General features: G+C 50.0%; 1 protein-coding gene across 2 annotated transcripts in view; it reads left to right on the top strand.

The window, feature by feature from the left end:
• Window positions 1–17,804, top strand: part of LOC138481032 (fibronectin type-III domain-containing protein 3a-like) — a 2,755,868-nt gene that overhangs the window by 466,313 nt on the left and 2,271,751 nt on the right. For both annotated transcript variants that reach the window (XM_069612893.1, XM_069612892.1), the window contains exon 5: window positions 11,779–12,004. In XM_069612893.1, coding sequence (XP_069468994.1) covers window positions 11,779–12,004 — 226 coding nt within the window. The remainder of the gene's footprint in view (window positions 1–11,778; window positions 12,005–17,804) is intronic.

Here is a 17,804-nt window from a genome sequence, read left to right as displayed (position 1 = left end):
TTTGTCAAACCAATAAAACAAAAAAAAAAAAACACAAAAAAAAAAAAGCCAAGATTTTGAGGCAGAATCTGGAAATGACATTCAAAGCTAAAAGAGGACTTGGTTCTCCAATAGCAGAATAATGTAGATCAAGAGACCCAATTAGAAGCATGGAAAGAGGAGTATAAGGAAAAGGTTGACTCTCTGCAACAGAAGTTAAATCAACAAATAAACTGTAATGGGGCCTTCGCAGAGCAGATAGTTACTCTACAAGATCAGATAATAAAATTGGAAGAGGAAAATAATACATTGATTATGAGAGACCTCCACTTCCAAGCAGAATTTGAGCCAGAAACTAGGCGCCATAACAACAAAGGGATGACCTGGCGGAACAAAGGGGCTCTCTGTATCGGGAGAAAGAGGCCCTCCACCAGGAAATGTGTAATTTAAAAACCAATCTGGAGAGAAGGGAGTCAGATCTTCAGGGACTGACAGTCCTAAAAGAAGAATATGATAAATTAATGGGACATAGGAGACAGATGGAACTCTAGTTAGGAGCGGGCCATAGAGGCTCCAAATATGCAGAAAAGGGAGGCTCACCTCCTACAACAAAAATTGGCTAAAGGTGCCCAAACTATACAGGCAGTACAAAGAGATAAATTGGCCCTCTCTGGGGAGAATGATGGGCAGTAACACCCTTATAGCCGAGCAAAAGGCTCAGACCTTCGCCTATTATCAGGAGATGCCGGCGGAGAAGGAAAAACTAGCAAGGCTGGAGAGAGTATTCTAGATCTAATACCAACTCGAGGGACCCCGAACAGGTGAAGAGGGCAGTGCAACCCCTGATCATAGTATGATGACCTCTGTACTAAGAGACTCAAACACATTTAATACATTGAACACTGCTGACTTCCTGTCTACTGGTCCATATGGACCAGAAACCATGAGGCCCGCAGAGTTAAATAGGTTTCGTATGATGAATCTGACAGGTCAGCGCCACCCTGAAATTGATGGACGGGCGTCCCTTTATAGATACCAAAACATCGAGGCTAATGCCTCTGACAAGGAAGTCTCCTGTTAGGGGAACGTCAGGGAATTAGGTCTACAAAAATACTACCTGCCAAGGGACCAGGTTCAATTTGATGAAAAGCTGAATGAAATGGGGGCCCAAAAAAGTCCATTTTGAAGACCTCCACCCAATCAGGGCAGTGGGGGGATCCTCTGCCAACACTGGAAGCAGGGAGGAGTCGGAAGACTACTCTCCTGTGCGCCACAGGGGAGTAGGAACAAGGCCCCACCATTTTGCGAGCCCCTCAAGTTCAAAGAATCAGGGGGCGCCTAGTAGATCAGGAGGGGTCCTCAAATAGTAGTGCCTCTGAGTCTGAGGGTGAGTGGACTCAGGTGGCAAGGCGAAACAAGGTAGATAAACCAAAAAGAGTTCTGGTAAAAGATCCCATTAGGCAGATTAAGGCCATTAGGCGTTTCATAACCCCATACCACAAAAATGTAAAATATTCTGTCTGGAAACATTTAGAACTCTACGAGCAAATGGACACTTTTCACTTTAAAGACAACCAAAACTGCATAAGCTAAGTGGACGTTCTCTGCAAAGTACTCCAGCTTCTTTGCTGGACTGGAGGACCAGGACCATTCCAGATGGTCCACCTACAGGGCGGCCATCTTGAAACACTTTTCCGCCCACTGAAACCCCCAAGAGGCTCGCAAAGCGGTCTACAATTTGCAGTGCGGGGAAGATCAGACTAAAATGCGCCATTGCCCAAACCACTAGGAGGGTGCGCACGGATAGCAGGGAGTTTATAACTACCTTCTTCATGTGCTCCCAAAATATATCGTGGCCCAGCTGGTGAGGGATTTCCATGACAAAAGATCTCTGGACTGGGTAATCGAGCATGTGACCCGCATTTATGAATTCCAAAAACCTGCTGAAAAAAACAATCTGGGTAAAAACTCCAAGCCAGCTAACACCCCTGCTACTGCTTAGGTGGCGGAGGTGAAGGTTGCCCCCATTTTAGACCTAGAGATGGGGGAACCTGAAAATGCACCAATCCCAAACCAGAAAAACCAGAGGCCAAGAAGGCCTTCAGGCCAATCACAAACAGGTGGTAATCAGGGAGGTAATCCCACTAACGGGACCCCTATTTCTCCTGAGTATATGTCAAGTCCCAGATACAAGGGCAACCGGCCTATCTTGGGGTATGTATGGACTCCTCCAGCCAAAAGGGCGGGGTGGAGGGGGAGTCCTACCAGGTAAGTACTCCCCCAGGAAACTTCCCTCCGGAAGGCTGTAATCCCCAAATCCCGGGTTAAATTTCTTTCCCGATACCCTCAAAACCCCAACCTGCATGACAACCCTCCTTTCTTTCCCTGGTTTCAATGCCCAGACAACCCAATCCGGGAGAGGGGAGGCCGGGGGGGAGGGGGGTCTACTGAAATCCACCATCTCCAGGGTACTACGGGAGAAGGGGAAAGTTACCCTTCCTGTGAACAACCAAGGTATGAGCAAAGACCCCCGTACCAGCCGGAACGAGTGTCCCAACTGGAGCACCAGGTCCAGAACCTTACCCAGGATCTGGGTCACATGTTGAGGGCTCAACAGAACCCTCAGATGAACATGGTGGCTCAGAACTCCACAAACCAAGGGTCTGGCACCCCAGAACAATGACTGGGAGAGAACCCCGACAATTCACCGGTTCCAGGGGAGGAGGCATGGGGGAAGGGGGTGTAAGGCCCTAGAGGAAGCTTCCTTCCTCACCTGTGAAAAGCCTTAAAGGATTCTGGGAAAACAATCTTCTCCTTCAGAGGCAGGGGAACTCTTCCCAAAGAAAAATGGGTCCCAAGAGATCTAAATGAAGACTGGTGGATGTGGGGACTGATTCAGAATCGCCCATCATTGAACCCCAGAATGAGCATCCAGAGAATCAAATATTAAAGGAGGGATCCCAAACCTCACAAACCGATTCTGGTGACTGTCTCCAAGAAGGGGAGGGCAGCCCAGAATCAGAAAAAGGGGAGCCCGAAACTCCCCAAATATCAGAATGCCGAATTTTGCTTTCAGATTCCCGAACTCCAACACAAAATGATGCCCAAACTACCCCTGTGTCAGAGTCCAAAATAAAGAAATTGACCACCCAGCTTGCCCAGAATGCCCATTACTTTTGCCCATTGGAGGAGAAAGAAGGTAGATTCTACGCCTCCGTCCAAGTGCAAGGGCAATGTGCATGTCCAGCACTGGTGGACACTGGATCCCAAGTCACTCTCCTGTCAAAAAAGGCCTTTGAACAGCTAAATTCAGGAAGGGGGAGAGATACCAGATCCCTCTCACCCCTCTTCCTGGACAACTCCAGAACTTCGACAATCACATTCCTATCGAGGGGACTGTAGAGCTGGAAACTAAAATAGGGCGACGCAAGATGAAGCACCCGGTCATAGTCGTGGATCCAGAGGGAACCCCCTGTTTATTAGGGAATGACATCCTTCGTAGGCTGTCTCCCCTAATAGATTGTGTGAGCAAGGTACTCTGGACACAGACTCACAGGCCAATAAAATTAACAGTGTCAACCATGTTAGTCTAAATGGCACATGCCACATGGTTGAGCAAAAATCAGATCAAATTAAGTTTCATCTTCAAAACAATGAAATACCTGATGTGACAGTAATTGCTGTAGGACAACAAACTGTTGATGGGAACTCCTCCATTCCTGAAAATCAACCTTTCTTCCAGTTTTAAGTGTCATTCCACACTGGAAGGAAATACTTTGAAATTTTAAATGGATTCCAAATCTGAAAACCTCAATACTATAGACAGAAGTGATGAGAAATGAGCTCAACGCTTAGCTGGCATTCAGAAGAAGGGCGAACAGCTCTTCTTCCCGATTCAGTTAAATGACGGGAAGGAGTCTGTTCTTGTTATGCTCACCTGGCTCCCACAGGGGCGATGGTCGGAACTGGATAGCTGCGTCCTCCACCAACGTGAATTGTAGTGCAGAGATGACTTGACTGGACTGGCCTGCTCAATTTCGTCTGCTTGACCCGTAGGAGTATTCTCCTGAAAGCGGAGAAAAGGAATTAGCCACCCGTGGATTGAGCGAACACACCCCCACCGTTTTCCCACTAATCACCTCCGATATTCCTTTTCACCAGTCTCACCTTATGGTTTCCATCCTGCGTGTAGTGCAGGGGCGCGTAGATAACCAGTTACTTCACTGGTCCGAGAAGAGTTCCAGACGAATATTGACTCCGAGGTAAGTGGCGAGGAGCCGTAAGTATTTGGTTCTTAAGAGTTCAAAATGTCTGTTATTCACTCTTGTCCGATTCCTTCCTTTTGTCTTGCAGCTTGATTCGAGAGGAGGTTGTCCCGTAGCAGCTGATTGCGTTTAGGTAAGAGTCTGTGTTACCCAACACTGTCCGGTAGAAAATGCCAGTGCTTAACCTGTTGCTTTCTCTCTCCCTACAGGTGCAGCGTACGACGATGTGGCGTATAGAAGAATAATATCTCCGGCGGTAACTCGGTAAGTCTATAGTGATAATAGAAATTCTTTGTTGGTTTTCTCGGCTCACCTTATTGTCTTTCTTCGTCCCCTTAGGTGCCGGGAGTTCGGCGATGAATGATGGAGCAGCGCTTGGTCGAGGAGGTGCTGTGAAGACTGGTAAGTATAGCGCGGTGCTGCAGCTGGCGGTGCGACACGCACAAAATAGTCTTTTTCCTTGTTCGGATGTGCGAAGGATCCAGGATCAGATGAAGAATGAAGGTAATGTTCTTGCTCTAACCTTTTCTTCTTATTTCCCTTCTTTCTAGGAGCTCCGGATTCGAGGCGGGCGTGGCAGAAGACTGGATGCTGGGCTGACGGGCACGGTGAGCGTTACGCTGCAGGATGCAGAATAACGTGCAGCGTGTGCTGCTCATCGGGCGTGGTTTAAATAGCCTCCAAAGTAGTCCCAGGTAAGAAGTTCCCCAAGACCACACTCGAGTAAAAAATAGTCCCTGAAACAAAGTAGTTCCTTCCAGGCCTCACGTTGGCTTGGATTCTTTGCAGCATGGTCTGCATGAGGTACGTTTCTTCATATGAACCTTGCGCCTATGGCCCCATGACTGATCCCATATATGAGCCTGGCGCATACAGCGACAGGACTGAACCCAGGTGTCTGGATGCCTGCTCCCTGGACTGATGGACTTGGTCTGGATGTCCGGGGGTAGGCATCATGACAGTTCTCGCCCGAGTTGACTTGAATAGCGAAGAAAGCTTCATCAGCGAAGTATTATTCAGGAATCTCCCAAAAGACCAGACCCTGCCTGCTGTGGATTCAGTTTATCAGTGGGTATGGGGCCTGGAAATTCCCCGTTCCAATCATCTTCTACTTAGCAGTTGTATGCCAAAAATGTCTATAGGTGACAAAAGCATAGAACAAATTGTTGGGTCGTGCAAGGTGTTCCTTCTGCCTTTTACATGGGCAGTCATATCTTCAACCAACTCAACATTTAATTTGGATCCCACTTATTCCCAAGCCCAGTCCCAATTGGAGAGTAAATCTCAGGGCCCTGGCAGTCCTAAAGAAAGCCTTCCGGTTAGCCCTATTGCTACCGTAGGCTATTGAATTTCAAAAATGGTGAAGAGGTCACCATCCCAGACCGAGCCTATAGAATCCGCATCCCCAGAGGAGAACTGACCGAAGAGAAAGGGGTCCGTATTAATCAGCTAAAGAGTTGTCACCCCAGGCACACTTTGCAGCAAATTGAGGAACCCAGAGAAAACCAAATAGAGGAGACAGCTGAAGCATGAGAATAAGAAAAAGAACCAGAAGGGAACAGATAGATTTATAGGTATGATTATTTATTTAACATGGAGTATTTTTCATCATTTGTCTTTATTGTAGAGAATATTGTCATTATTAAATGTATGTGTGTCCCACTGCTGTGCACCCCCCTGGAGGGCAGCCAGTGGGAAAATGTAGTAACCAGTTCTTTATTTTATAAGATTCATACTGGTTGCGCCGTTCAAAGACTGAGGAGGACCTCCCCGGGGACCTAGAAAGGAGAGATCCGAAAAGAATCTGGGGGTGTCGCTCCACAAAGAAAGATCCAAGAGAAAGCTGCAGGTGTCGCTCCATAGCCGTGGTTTAAATAGCCTCCAAAGTAGTCCCAGGTAAGAAGTTCCCCAAGACCACACCCGAATAAAAAATAGTCCCTGAAACAAAGTAGTCCCTTCCAGGCCTCACGTTGGCTTGGATTCTTTGCAGCATGGTCTGCATGAGGTAAGTTTCTTCATATGAGCCTTGCACCTATGGCGCCAGGACGGGTAAGCTTCGGGAGAAGGCCTGGTCGATCCTGATGGAGAAAGGCGATCGTGGGACGCTACGACAGGGAGCTGTGGCTCAAGATCACTCCCCTCCTGGATTTCCTGCCAGACAAGAGGGCGGAAGCCCTTGAAATCCTACAGGAAGGCGAGGTGGCTTCGGACCATGCCATCACGGTGGTCAGACATCGGCTTTCGCCAGATGGTCAACAGCGTTTGTCTTCGCTGGCGCGGTTGGCTCAAGGCCACCGACTTCCATCAGGACCTACAGACCAGGGTACTGGATATGCCCTCCGACGGGAACAACCTGTTTGGCAAGGCAGTAGACGAGTCACTGCAGGCCATCAAGGCGGACACCGAGATGGCCCGTGCCTTGGGTTCTCTCCAACGACGGCCATCCTTTCGAACCTCTGGAGGCAAGTCTCAAGGTGCCTCGAAAGGATTTGGTGGCGTATCCGCGTCGTACCGCCGGGTGGCCCGCTCCTCGTCGCAGGAAGCCTACAGAGGCCTCGACAAGGCTGGAGGACACCGTCGTTGTCGCCAAGGTGGCAAGGCCTCGGCGAAGCAAGACTGAACTGGCTGTGATGTCGGGCCCCCACCCGAGCACCCCAGTGGGAGGCCAGCTGGCGAATTTCATCAGCGTGTGGGAGTCCATCTCCACCGACCGGTGGGTGCTAGATGCCCTGGCCCACAGGCACACTCTGGAGTTCCAAAGGAAGTGTCCCCGTCTACCACCCGTGGCCAGGAAGGAAAACCACGTGCCACAGCTGCTTCTAGATGTACAAACAATGCTAAAAAAGGACGCGATAGAACTTGTCCCGAAGAGGCTCCGGGGCTCCGTAGTATACTCGCGGTACTTCCTCGTCCGAAAGAAGACTGGCGGCCCATCCTAGACCTTTGCCGCCTCAAAAAATGCATCAAGTCCCAGAAGTTTCGGATGGTCACCGTTCAGCACGTGCTAGGACAGCTGGAGGAGAGCAACTTCCTGTCGTCACTGGACTTGGAGGATGCTTACTTCCACATCGCCATACACAAAGGACATCGAAAGTTCCTACGATTCGTGGTCCAAGGGCGACACTACCAGTTCAAGGGCCTGCCCTTCAGATTGAAATCAGCGCCAAGGGTCTTCACCAAGTGCCTGGCACCGGTGGCGGCGCGGCTGCGCCTGCAAGGGATCCACATATACTCCTACCTGGACGATTGGCTTATCCGAGCAAAGGCAAGAGAACTCGCCGTCGATCACACAGCGAAGAATGTCCAACTGCTCACGGATCTGGGATTCTCGATCAACTTCGCGAAATCCCACTTGGTACCCGTTGCAAGGCGCCCTGTTCCTGGGAGCCAGACTCGACACAGTGGCGCGGCTGGCTTCACCCTCTGAGGAAAGGACGAAGGCCATCCTGGGCAAGGTACAGCGGCTGTTGACCATGAAAGTGGCCAGGGTGAGGTCCATCAAGTCCCTACTCGGCATGATGTCGTGCATCTACCTCGTGCGTCTATGCAGGTTGCGGATGCGGCCACTGCAGGAGTTCAACGCCCGTTGGATGCAAGCGGCGGGCAGCTTCGAAGACAAGATCTCCTTCAACGAGTCAACGAGACGTTCCGTCAAGCGATCCGGTGGTGGGGCACCCGCTTGCACCTCGCGGCGGGCATGGACTTCCAGACCCCAGCGCATCAGGAGACGGTGACGATGAACGCCTCCCTGGAGGGATTTGGAGCGCAAACCAGAGATCTCCACGCAAGAGGCCTTTGGCTACCGGAGGAGAGGTCCCTGCTCATCAACGTCCTGGAGCTCCGGGCCGTGTTTTGGGCCCTCAGGTCTTTCCTTCCGTCCCTCTAGGGCAAGGTGGTACGGATCTTCACCGACAACACCACCACGATGTTCTACATCCGGAAGCAGGGAGGCACCAGATCCCCAGCCCCATCCAAGGAAGCGCAGGATCTGTGGCACTGGGCTGTCGCCTTTAATCTGGCAGGAGTGAAAAACATTGTTGCCGACTCACTCAGCAGGGAGCTGTGCTCTTGCCACAAGTTGGAGCTTTCGCAGGATCAAGTGGATCTCCTATTGCGACAATGGAGCAGTCCCCAGATCGACCTGTTTGCGATGGCTGTGAAAACCAAGTGCCGGAGGTTCGCCAGCAGGTTTCCCCAGCCGGAGAGCATGGGCGATCCATTCTCCTTCCCCTGGGACGGCATGTTGCTATACGCATTCCCACTGTTGCCGTTGCTTCTGCGACTCATTAATCAACTCAGATGGTCCTGGTGCAGGATGATCCTCGTCGCACCGCCGTGGCCAAGGCAGATATGGTTCCCGGACCTTCTGGACTTGTCAGCGTCCCCCCCCCCCTGTCAAACTGCCGACGGACGCAGATGTTCTTGTCGGGGAAGGAGGCGCCACCCTGCATCACGACCTGGGATCGCTGAACCTGCAGGCCTAGCTCCTGCAGCACTAGAGTTCAGAGGCGGACTGCAAGGAGGTACTTGCAAAGGCCAGGGCGTCCTCGACTCTGAAGTGCTATGGACATAAGTGGAAGAGGTGCTCTGTCTGGTGCCGTGCACAGAAGATCAACCGCCTGGTGAAGGAGTTCATGAAAGGACTGTTCCGCTCTTTCCCGCCGGTGAAGGCTCCGGCCCCGGCATGGGAGCTCAACGTGGTGCTGACCAGGTTCAGGGGTCCCCCATTCGAGTCCCTACACTCGGCACCGCTGAAGTTCCTATCGTGGAAGACAGCTTTTCTTGTGGCCATGACCTCCGCACGACGAGTGGGAGAGATCCAGGCCCTCTCCTGTAAACCTCCGTACCTGACATTTCATGAGACGAGGGTAGTCCTGAGGACGCACCCCTCCTTCATGCCCAAGGTGCAGTCGGACTTCCACCTCAACAAGCCCTTGGTGTTACTGTTTTCTTCCCGTTGCTTTTGTCACCAGCTGAGAGTACTTGGCACTCGCTGGATGTGGCTAGAGCGCTGAAGTTCTACGTGGACCGCACGAAGAGCCTTCGGAAGACCTCACAACTGTTTGTGAACTTTGGACCTGTGAACCAAGGGAAGGCCCTCTCGAAGGCTTCCATTTCCAGATGGCTCTCTGGCTGCATTATGCACTGTCACTGGTTGGCAAACCGACAGTTGCCCGGCCGTCCAAGAGCCCGTTCAACCAGAGCGATCGCTGCTACCACGGCGTTCCTATCTGGTGTGCCCCTGCTGAACATCTGCAGGGCTGCTACGTGGAGGTCGACACACACCTTCACGAGAATCTACTGCGTCGACCGGGATTCCAGGGAGGGGTCCAGAGTTGGCCAGGCTGTGCTGCACAACCTGTTTGCTTGAAGGTGAGCCTGTTGAGGAGGTAAGAGATGCTTAATGTTGAGTTGTTGAAATGCTTATTGTTGAGCCGTGCCACCTCCTGTGGTTGTGCATGTGTGTTACTGCTATGTATTCTTATATTCATGAGCATGTGAATCCATGCCAGACCCCATGCTGGAGAAGGAACAAGTTACTTACCTGTAACTGTTGTTCTCCAGCATGGGTCTGGCATGGATTCACATGCAAACCCACCCTCCAACCCCTCTCCGGCTCTTCTCTTGTTCCTACTGCCACTTTACGTGCTACCAAATCTGAAGATGGCTGTCAGAGGAGGGGCTTAGGTAGAGGGCAGTCATTGGCTGGGGGCAGTATGACCCAGAGACCAGTGATTGGTTATTAGTAGAAAGACAGTTCAGAAACAAAACTGAAACAGATTTTTTCTTTACCGAGGATTCCCAGCCTGACGACATGGAATATTCATGAGCATGTGACTCCATGCCAGACCCATGCTGGAGAACAGTTAAGGTAAGTAACTTGTTCCTTAGGTTATCCATAGATCTGGTACACGAACAACGAGCTTTTAATCAACTACCAGTGTATTTAATGAAGTATCCCTGTTCACGACTCCAATATTTATATATGCAGCTACGCCTCAATCTCCTCCCAACTAGAGAAGTGTTAAATGGTCAGGCGGCAAATGGAGAAAACTGGGTGCTATTGTAAATTCTTGAAAAAGGGAGTCCCGTTGAATCATTAAAACATCTGATGGTAGAATGTACTGCTTCTATCCATAAGAAATCAGCATTTTGGTAATACTGGTAAACCCTTCTAAAACTTAGCGATAAATGACTGGTGGAACATGTTTTTGTTAGGGTAAAAGCAAAACATGATTTTTATGGTGTTGGCATTTTTTTGAAAAAATCTTGTTGGGATCAGTGAAGCTCGGGGGGAAATGAATTGCTTGCGTCTTATTTTTGCTTCTACTTATTTTTGGATTGGATTTACGTTTATGAATTTGATGACATGTGTGATGTTGATTACGGGGATTTTTTGGATGGAATCTTTCTTGATGATTTTATCCTTGTTATTTTATTGGGGGACAATGCTCTGGGTGGGGGAAAACCAAGTAGTCCGGTCAGATTAGTGCCCAGCTCCAATTGTTCTCTTGATCAGAGGAAGTTATTCAAAACACTAAACAATTCCATGACACTGATATCTGTATAAGCATACATAAGCTTCAACCTAGACAGGCACATCACCATGTGCTATGTTGAAACCTTGTGTGTCAGGAATTAGGTTTCCGTCTAGCACCACACCATGGAGAGGGTGGAGAGGATTCCTTAGTTCCCATTTAGGACTATTGGTGATGAGGGAAATAATAGAGTTCTCCAGAGTCCGCTCCCTGAGGCAAAGTGTGCATTATGTGTCAGCTTAGATCCCAAATGTCAGTTTTTATGTACATCCTCAAGGTTCCAATGCTCTCAATGTTGGCCAAATCAATTGTCTCTCAAATCAAAATCCATGTAAAAATAATCCCGATGTAGCATCGTTGTGAATCAACAGTTGAATAATTTTGAAACAGGTACTCTGTTTATTTTGTTCTGCAAAAAAAAAAAAAAAAAAAATTGGCAGCTAATTGACACCTTCTGTCTAACATGAATTATCAAAGTGCTATGTCTCTCTCCTTGTAGCCCCAGATCACACTCGCACTAATAACATATTTGTCGCTTGATGGCTGTATTTCATGAGCTGGATGAGATATCGACGTATCCAATTTTAAGAAATGGGTTGTTTCTGTGTATGAATTAGACCAGAGCCTAATTTTTACCAATGATTATCTGATTTTCATCCGGGTTCTGTTCTTTACATGCTAGAAGACCAACCTTCTATGCTGATAGCATTTGTATTTCATGATCCAATGTATACTGCCTTTTAGAACCTGAAGTATTGTTATTGTTTTATTGGAAAATGGAGATTTGAGCAACAGCAGGATATTAAAGTGTAGCTGCAGAAGTGGTCTTTTTTCCAAACTGCTAGTGACATTTTGAATGTACTGCATCGTATTTTCTTATTTGTTTGCCCCATATAACTCAGCGTACTTTTGAACATTTTAAATTTACATTATTCTGTTATCACTTGTACTTTTTGTATTTTGCAATTGTTTTTACCTTGAACCTGGGTTTGCAGGTGGTGGAAGAAAATGGTGTTCGGAAGGTTTTGGTCCTACCACATTCGAATGAATTTCATCCCTCTGTACATTCTCCACCACCGCATGTTGCCCATTACATGCATTCTCATCATGCTCTACTACCACACCCACCACATTCAGTGTACTCTCCCGGGACAGGGGACATTCCACCACAGTTCATTCACCAACATCAACCTGCAGCTTCACATACTTACCAAGAGCAAGGTAAGTGCTTTGGTTTATTTATTTACGTTTAATATTTAAAATCACATTTTTAAGAAGACAATATACTTGTGCAATTAATATGTGGGAAATAATAATCTGCTTATTCTGGATTGCAAAATACTGATCAAAGTTTCATCAGAATCAACAAGCATTGTATAATACTCTCATATTTTATCTGAAGAATATCAAATGTGTATCTCAAAATTACTAACGTACATTATTTAGTAACTTAATATTGCTATTCTTATGTTCCCTGTTTAATGGGATAACCCCAAGGAGAGTTTTGATATGAATGATTATGCAGTAAAAGATATTGCAGTATTGATTAGAGTCCTTAAAAATTTGGGGGCTCCCAGACGAGATAGGTTGACAAATCTAATCATGAAAGAAGACCCTGACATATGGAACATACTCTGTATCTATATTTCACTTCATCATAAGGGCGAACCAAATGCCAGATTCTTGGAAGCACTCACTTTTGATTCTGGTTTTTAAAACTGGCCGTAGAGAGATTCCTACTAATTATAGGTTGCTATCCATGCTTGACACAGCTAGCAAGGTTGACCACTCTTGTTTGTGAATAATATAGTAAACCCTCCTGACTGCCTTCAAAAGGAATCTTGTGGTACTGCTGACCTTTGGAAAGTAGGCCCCATCTCCTAGCAAGGCAGGACTGATTAAGGACTAGGGATCTGAAAATAGGTTTAAATGTGGGTGTTCTAACCATTTTCTGACTATTTACTTACCTGTCTTCAACTAGTTCCAGATTGCTATTTGTTTTCTTCTTCTTCACCGTTGCTTTAAGTTTTGCTTTCAAAATTGCTTAATATTTTATAAATGTTGATAAAAGGTAAAAACAGCAGAACCCCCAACAGTAACTGTATAGATTGTGTGACAATGCTTTTGTTAGGTTTTGTTAGTTTGGAGTATATTTTATATTTTTGTACACCTTCTGTCTAACATGAATGCTATGTCTCTCTCCTTGTAGCCCCAAATCACACTCAGACCCTCCTGGATCTAAGCCTTACTGCTCTGTTATCGTACCTTGCTTCAGTTTGACTAGACTACAGCGCCCATCCCACGGGTGGATTATGAAACTCCCATCTTAACATGGGGGATGGGAGCCTGTCAAACATTAGGAGTGCGCTCCCAGCACTGATGTATGCAATGGTGCTGGCTAGCGCATCTTTTGCACTCTTGCACATCCCCCGAGGAAATGGGCACGTCAACTTTGAGAGTAAAGTAACTTGTGTTTCTAAAATGAATACAAATGATAAAAAAACACATTCCATTTTTTTTATAATTTTGGACGTAGGTACCCCTGCATGACAAATTTCCACATTTTACACATTTTGCATGGACTGCACAAAATGTAAAGCATTTTTTTTAAACGGGGGTGGCGCTAGAGAGCCCATCCAAGATGGAGGTCTCTCTTTGAGACAGCAGCTTCTGAGGCAGCAGAATCCTCAAACGAGGTGCGATAGAGTACCTTGGAGCTCACTCCCTGTGCCTGTTGGCCAGCGCTGATCCTTGCTGAGCCCAGTTAACGACTTTGACTGGCCCATCGGCGTGAGGAGACGAGACGAGCATTCAAGGATCCTCCGGCCGACCTGTTCTGTGGCTGCGAGGAGGACTGCGGCACCAGCCCCTGGGAGGGGGATTGTGGCTGGAACAGAGAAGTGCCAGGGGGCAATGTGACCCGATATGGGTGGGAGCAGAGACGCGGGGTCCCGTGATCCCGCATCGGCCCGGGAGTGGTTGTGGACTGACCTGCCCACGGGGTCGGCAACGAAAACCACAGCCGCCCTGTGATCCGTGCATAGAAGGCAAGCAAGAGGGGAGGCACTGGACGGCGCAGGGGCCCATTTTCTCTCCTTCTTACCTCCCCATGCAGACACTTTTAACAACTTCCCCCTCGGGGGTTGAGACGGGCTCGGAGAACCAGACAGTGGTGGGACTTGGCCCGGAGGCGGATGCAGTCGCGAGCCCACCATAGGGTTCTCCCGGTCTGTCGAAGGAAACCCTGACAGCAGGTGCAGTCTGGGGCTTGCGGGCCACGGTGTTGGTGGACAGGCAGAGCGGTGACCGCCATTGACTGCTGAGGGAACAGTGTTGTTCTGAACCAGTGCTTTGCAAGCAGAGGCAGTTTGGAGCCTACTCATGCTGCACTACAAACTCAGAACCAACGGGGCCGGCTGCTTTGCAGGGGGCTGGACGTATGAGGCAGGAGCCGACGAGCACTCAAGGATCCCCCGGCCCGCCTGCTCTGTGGCTGCGAGAGGGCCGGGACACCAATCCCTGGGAGTCAGATTGAAGCTGGGCCTGGCCACAAGGACGCGACGGACACCGCGACACCCATTGATCTGGGTATAAGAAGGTGAGCGGGAAGGAGAACGCCAGACACCCCCGGAGACACGCTCAGCAACATCCTCTCCCGTGAGGGGGGTTGAGGTGGGCCTGGCGATCCGGACAGCGATGGAACACGGCCCGGGGGCGGAGGCAGTTGGGAGCCCGCTCTCGAATTCCCCGGTCTGACGGAAGGAAAACTGATAGCAGGTGCAACTGAGGGACTTTGGGCCACAGAATTCTGGGACTGGTGGGGTGCCCTTAGCGCTGAGGGAGCAGTGTTGCTCCGATTCTTTGTTCAGTGCTTTGCGAGCAGAGGCAGTTTGGAGCCTGCTACTGCTGCACTGCAATCTTGGACCCAGTGGTGCTGCGCCTGGAAAAGCCCTCAGTGGTGGGACACTGTGCTGACATCATCTCCCCTTTGGCCGGCCGCTCTGCTAAGGGGTGCTGACATGGTGGCCGGTGGCTGCTCACCTGGAGTGGGGGCTGGGAGCCAGAAACAGGCCTGTGTGGACAGTAACCCAGGTGGCCCCTGGACAGACTGTGAAGGCCACATCTAGACTAGTAAATCATTCCCGAGAGCAACGCTACCTGGGGCACCGGACCCCCCTCAGAGATTGGCCCGATGAACGGCAGCCCGCTTATATTATATTTGGCCATGTGGCATGGAATGAATCATCATCTCCTCGGATAGAAGCCTGACTTACTGCCCCCTTCCCCTGGCGACGGAGGCGGCACGCCGGTCTCGATAGTGGACCCTGTGGCCCTGCTGGAAGGCCAAGGCCCACATCCCGCTGGGTGAATATCAGAAGTGTAGCACGGTGTGGGAGTAGGGGCAGACACCCCGGACACTGCCGTCTGTGACGCCGGCTCGGGTGAGGACCCAAGGCTAAATCAGACTCCAACCTACTGTGGTGGCATGTTGCGCAGCCCCCCTCATTCTGAACTACAGTGGCCCTCCCGCAAGATTGGCAAGTCAGATAAAACCCAACAAAAACTTCCTTTGAGGGTGCAATGTCCTTCAAGACACCCAGGCCGCAACAGATGGTAGAGGCCCCAGGGTCTGCTAAGGAGATGGCGGGAGGGGGCCGCCACGCAGCCGGAGGTGGACATCGGGGAGCCACTCAAGGCTGGCATCAGGGAGGGGCGGGCTTGATTCGAAACTCGATTCGCTTTCCTCCAAAGTCGACCTCCAACGCTGATTGGACAAACATGGCGACTGCCTGGAAGAGGTGGAAAACAGAGTATCCCGGATTGGAGGATGGGTCAGCCTCACTGGTAGCCAAAGTCTCATCCCTCGAGGTGCAGGTGAAGGCGGTTGCAGCTAAGAATGAACATCTAGAGGGGAGGGCCCGCAGAAACAATGTACGCTTGGTAGGGGTTCGAGAGAGGCATTATCAGCTCATCATGGAGGAATTTGGGGCGACCCTGTCCAGGGAACTCTTTGGGGGATCAGATCTATACCCGCTGCTCGTGGTGGGAAGGGCCCACAGTATACCGGCACCTCGGCCAATACCCGGAGCAGCCCCAGGCCCTATCATTCCATGCCTCCTGAATTGCAGAGATCGGGAAACGATTCTGCGGTTGGCCAGAACGAAAGGAGAATTGCAGCACGATGGTGACAAATTTCACATATACCTGGATTTTTCTGCGGCAGTGCAGGCCTTGAGGAAATCCTTTGCAGGGGTCAGAGACGACTGAGAGACCACAGCATCCAATATTCTATGTTGTTCCCTGCAAAACTTCGGATCCAGCACGGGGGAGAACACAATTCTTCACTTCACCAGAGGCGGCAAGCTCGTTTCTGGATGAGGTTGGTAGACACTCCCCCCATAACAGCGAAGACCCAGAGCAGGCGACCGGGCCGTCTGGAGAGACCCGGGATGATGAAACCCAGTTCACATGGCAGGGAGGGTGCTATATTCATGTGGGAATAGTAGCCGGATTAAGTCCGCAATTTCCAGATAATTTGCTTCAGTTGTTTATGTACCACCATTTGGTGGAGGAGCCTTGCACGCTTGGCCGGGCACTAGCCCCCAGTGCACAGCAATGTTTTGGTTAATGGTTATGGGGGTAGGGAATGGGACCAGCGGAAGGGTTTGTGGTTGCCCATGGGGGTGGGAGGCCGGGTGGGGTGAGTGTAGGGGGAGGTAAGGGACACAGGGGAGGGAATTGGGAACCAATGGGAGCGGGGGTGGTTCCTGGGCATGTTCAGTTTGTTGGGAGTCCAATTCTCACCAGTGCGCCCCTTCATCATACCCGGTTGAGATGGCAAAGTTTGCTTAAGCCCAAAGGAAAAATGGATGGGGAGTGGGACCCCCTACAAAGCTTAGAAACTTCGGGAGTCACTGGGGTTTCGAGTAGCGACATGGAATATAAGCGGGGGAATAGCCCTGCCAAGATCCGGAAGGTCGCACAATACCTCAGACGCCACCAGGTTGATATGGCCTTCATTGAAGAAACCCACCTCACCCCCTCCTCTGAGAATAAGTGGGGCATCAATTGGGGATGGCACGGATACTTCTCTTCCCACTCCTCCTAGGGTACAGGAGTTGCTATCCTAATTGGCAAAGTTGTCAAGTTTTGCCTGATCTCAGCTGCAAAGGAATCTGCAAGAGTCGGAGACACTGCAGCGCTACGTAGACCAGGTGGAACCATACTGGGTAGAGGAGCACCTCTGTGAACCCCTTGAGCTCACAATATCCCTGGAGGAAATCCGAACGGTAATTAAGGAGCTCCCGGGGTCGAAATCACTGGGACCCGATGGCCTAACCAGAAATGTTATAAGGCTTATGCCCCTGTTCTGGCTCGATTCTCCTCAGAGTATATGAGGAATAGCTTGCGATAGGATCGCTCTCACCCGCATTATGCAAGGCCAATATAGTGCTCATAAACAGGGGAAACCCCCTGAAGACTGTGGGTCATACCGGCCTATCTCCCTGATCCACGTTGACAATAGGATGCTGACCACAATCTTGCAAACCGACTGCTCCAACTGATGGCCAGATTGGTGCTGGCAGATCAGGCGGGATGTATCCCCGGGAGAAACACAACATTCGGCCTCTGTCACCTTTTCGAAGTAATGGAGGAGATTGCTATATATTTAGACGCGGAGAAGGCCTCCAACGCCATCGAGTGGCCTTTTGTATTTGCGGTATTCCGTAAACTGGGCCTGGGCCCGGGCCCCCACTTTATCAAACTGGTGTCGCTATTATATACTAATTAATCCGTGAAAATTGTAGTGGGGCGAGCAAGGTCGGCTGGCTTTGAGATGGGAAGGGGAACCCTTCAGGGATGCCCCCTCTAACCATTATTATTCGCCCTGGGGAATGGAACCATTGGCAACGATCCTTAGAGAGCGGCACATCCAGAGGGGGCTCAGATTCGGCCTGCACAGGCTGATCATATTGCTAAATGCAGATGATGTGGCCCTCTACATTAGTAACCAGAGGAC

The sequence above is a fragment of the Ambystoma mexicanum genome, chromosome 5p, assembly GCF_040938575.1.
Source record: "Ambystoma mexicanum isolate Mex_15411 chromosome 5p, UKY_AmexF1_1, whole genome shotgun sequence".
Taxonomy (NCBI): Eukaryota; Metazoa; Chordata; class Amphibia; order Caudata; family Ambystomatidae; genus Ambystoma; species Ambystoma mexicanum.
The sequence above is the reverse complement of the archived record's forward strand: the minus strand, read 5'-3'. Positions and strand labels throughout refer to the sequence as shown.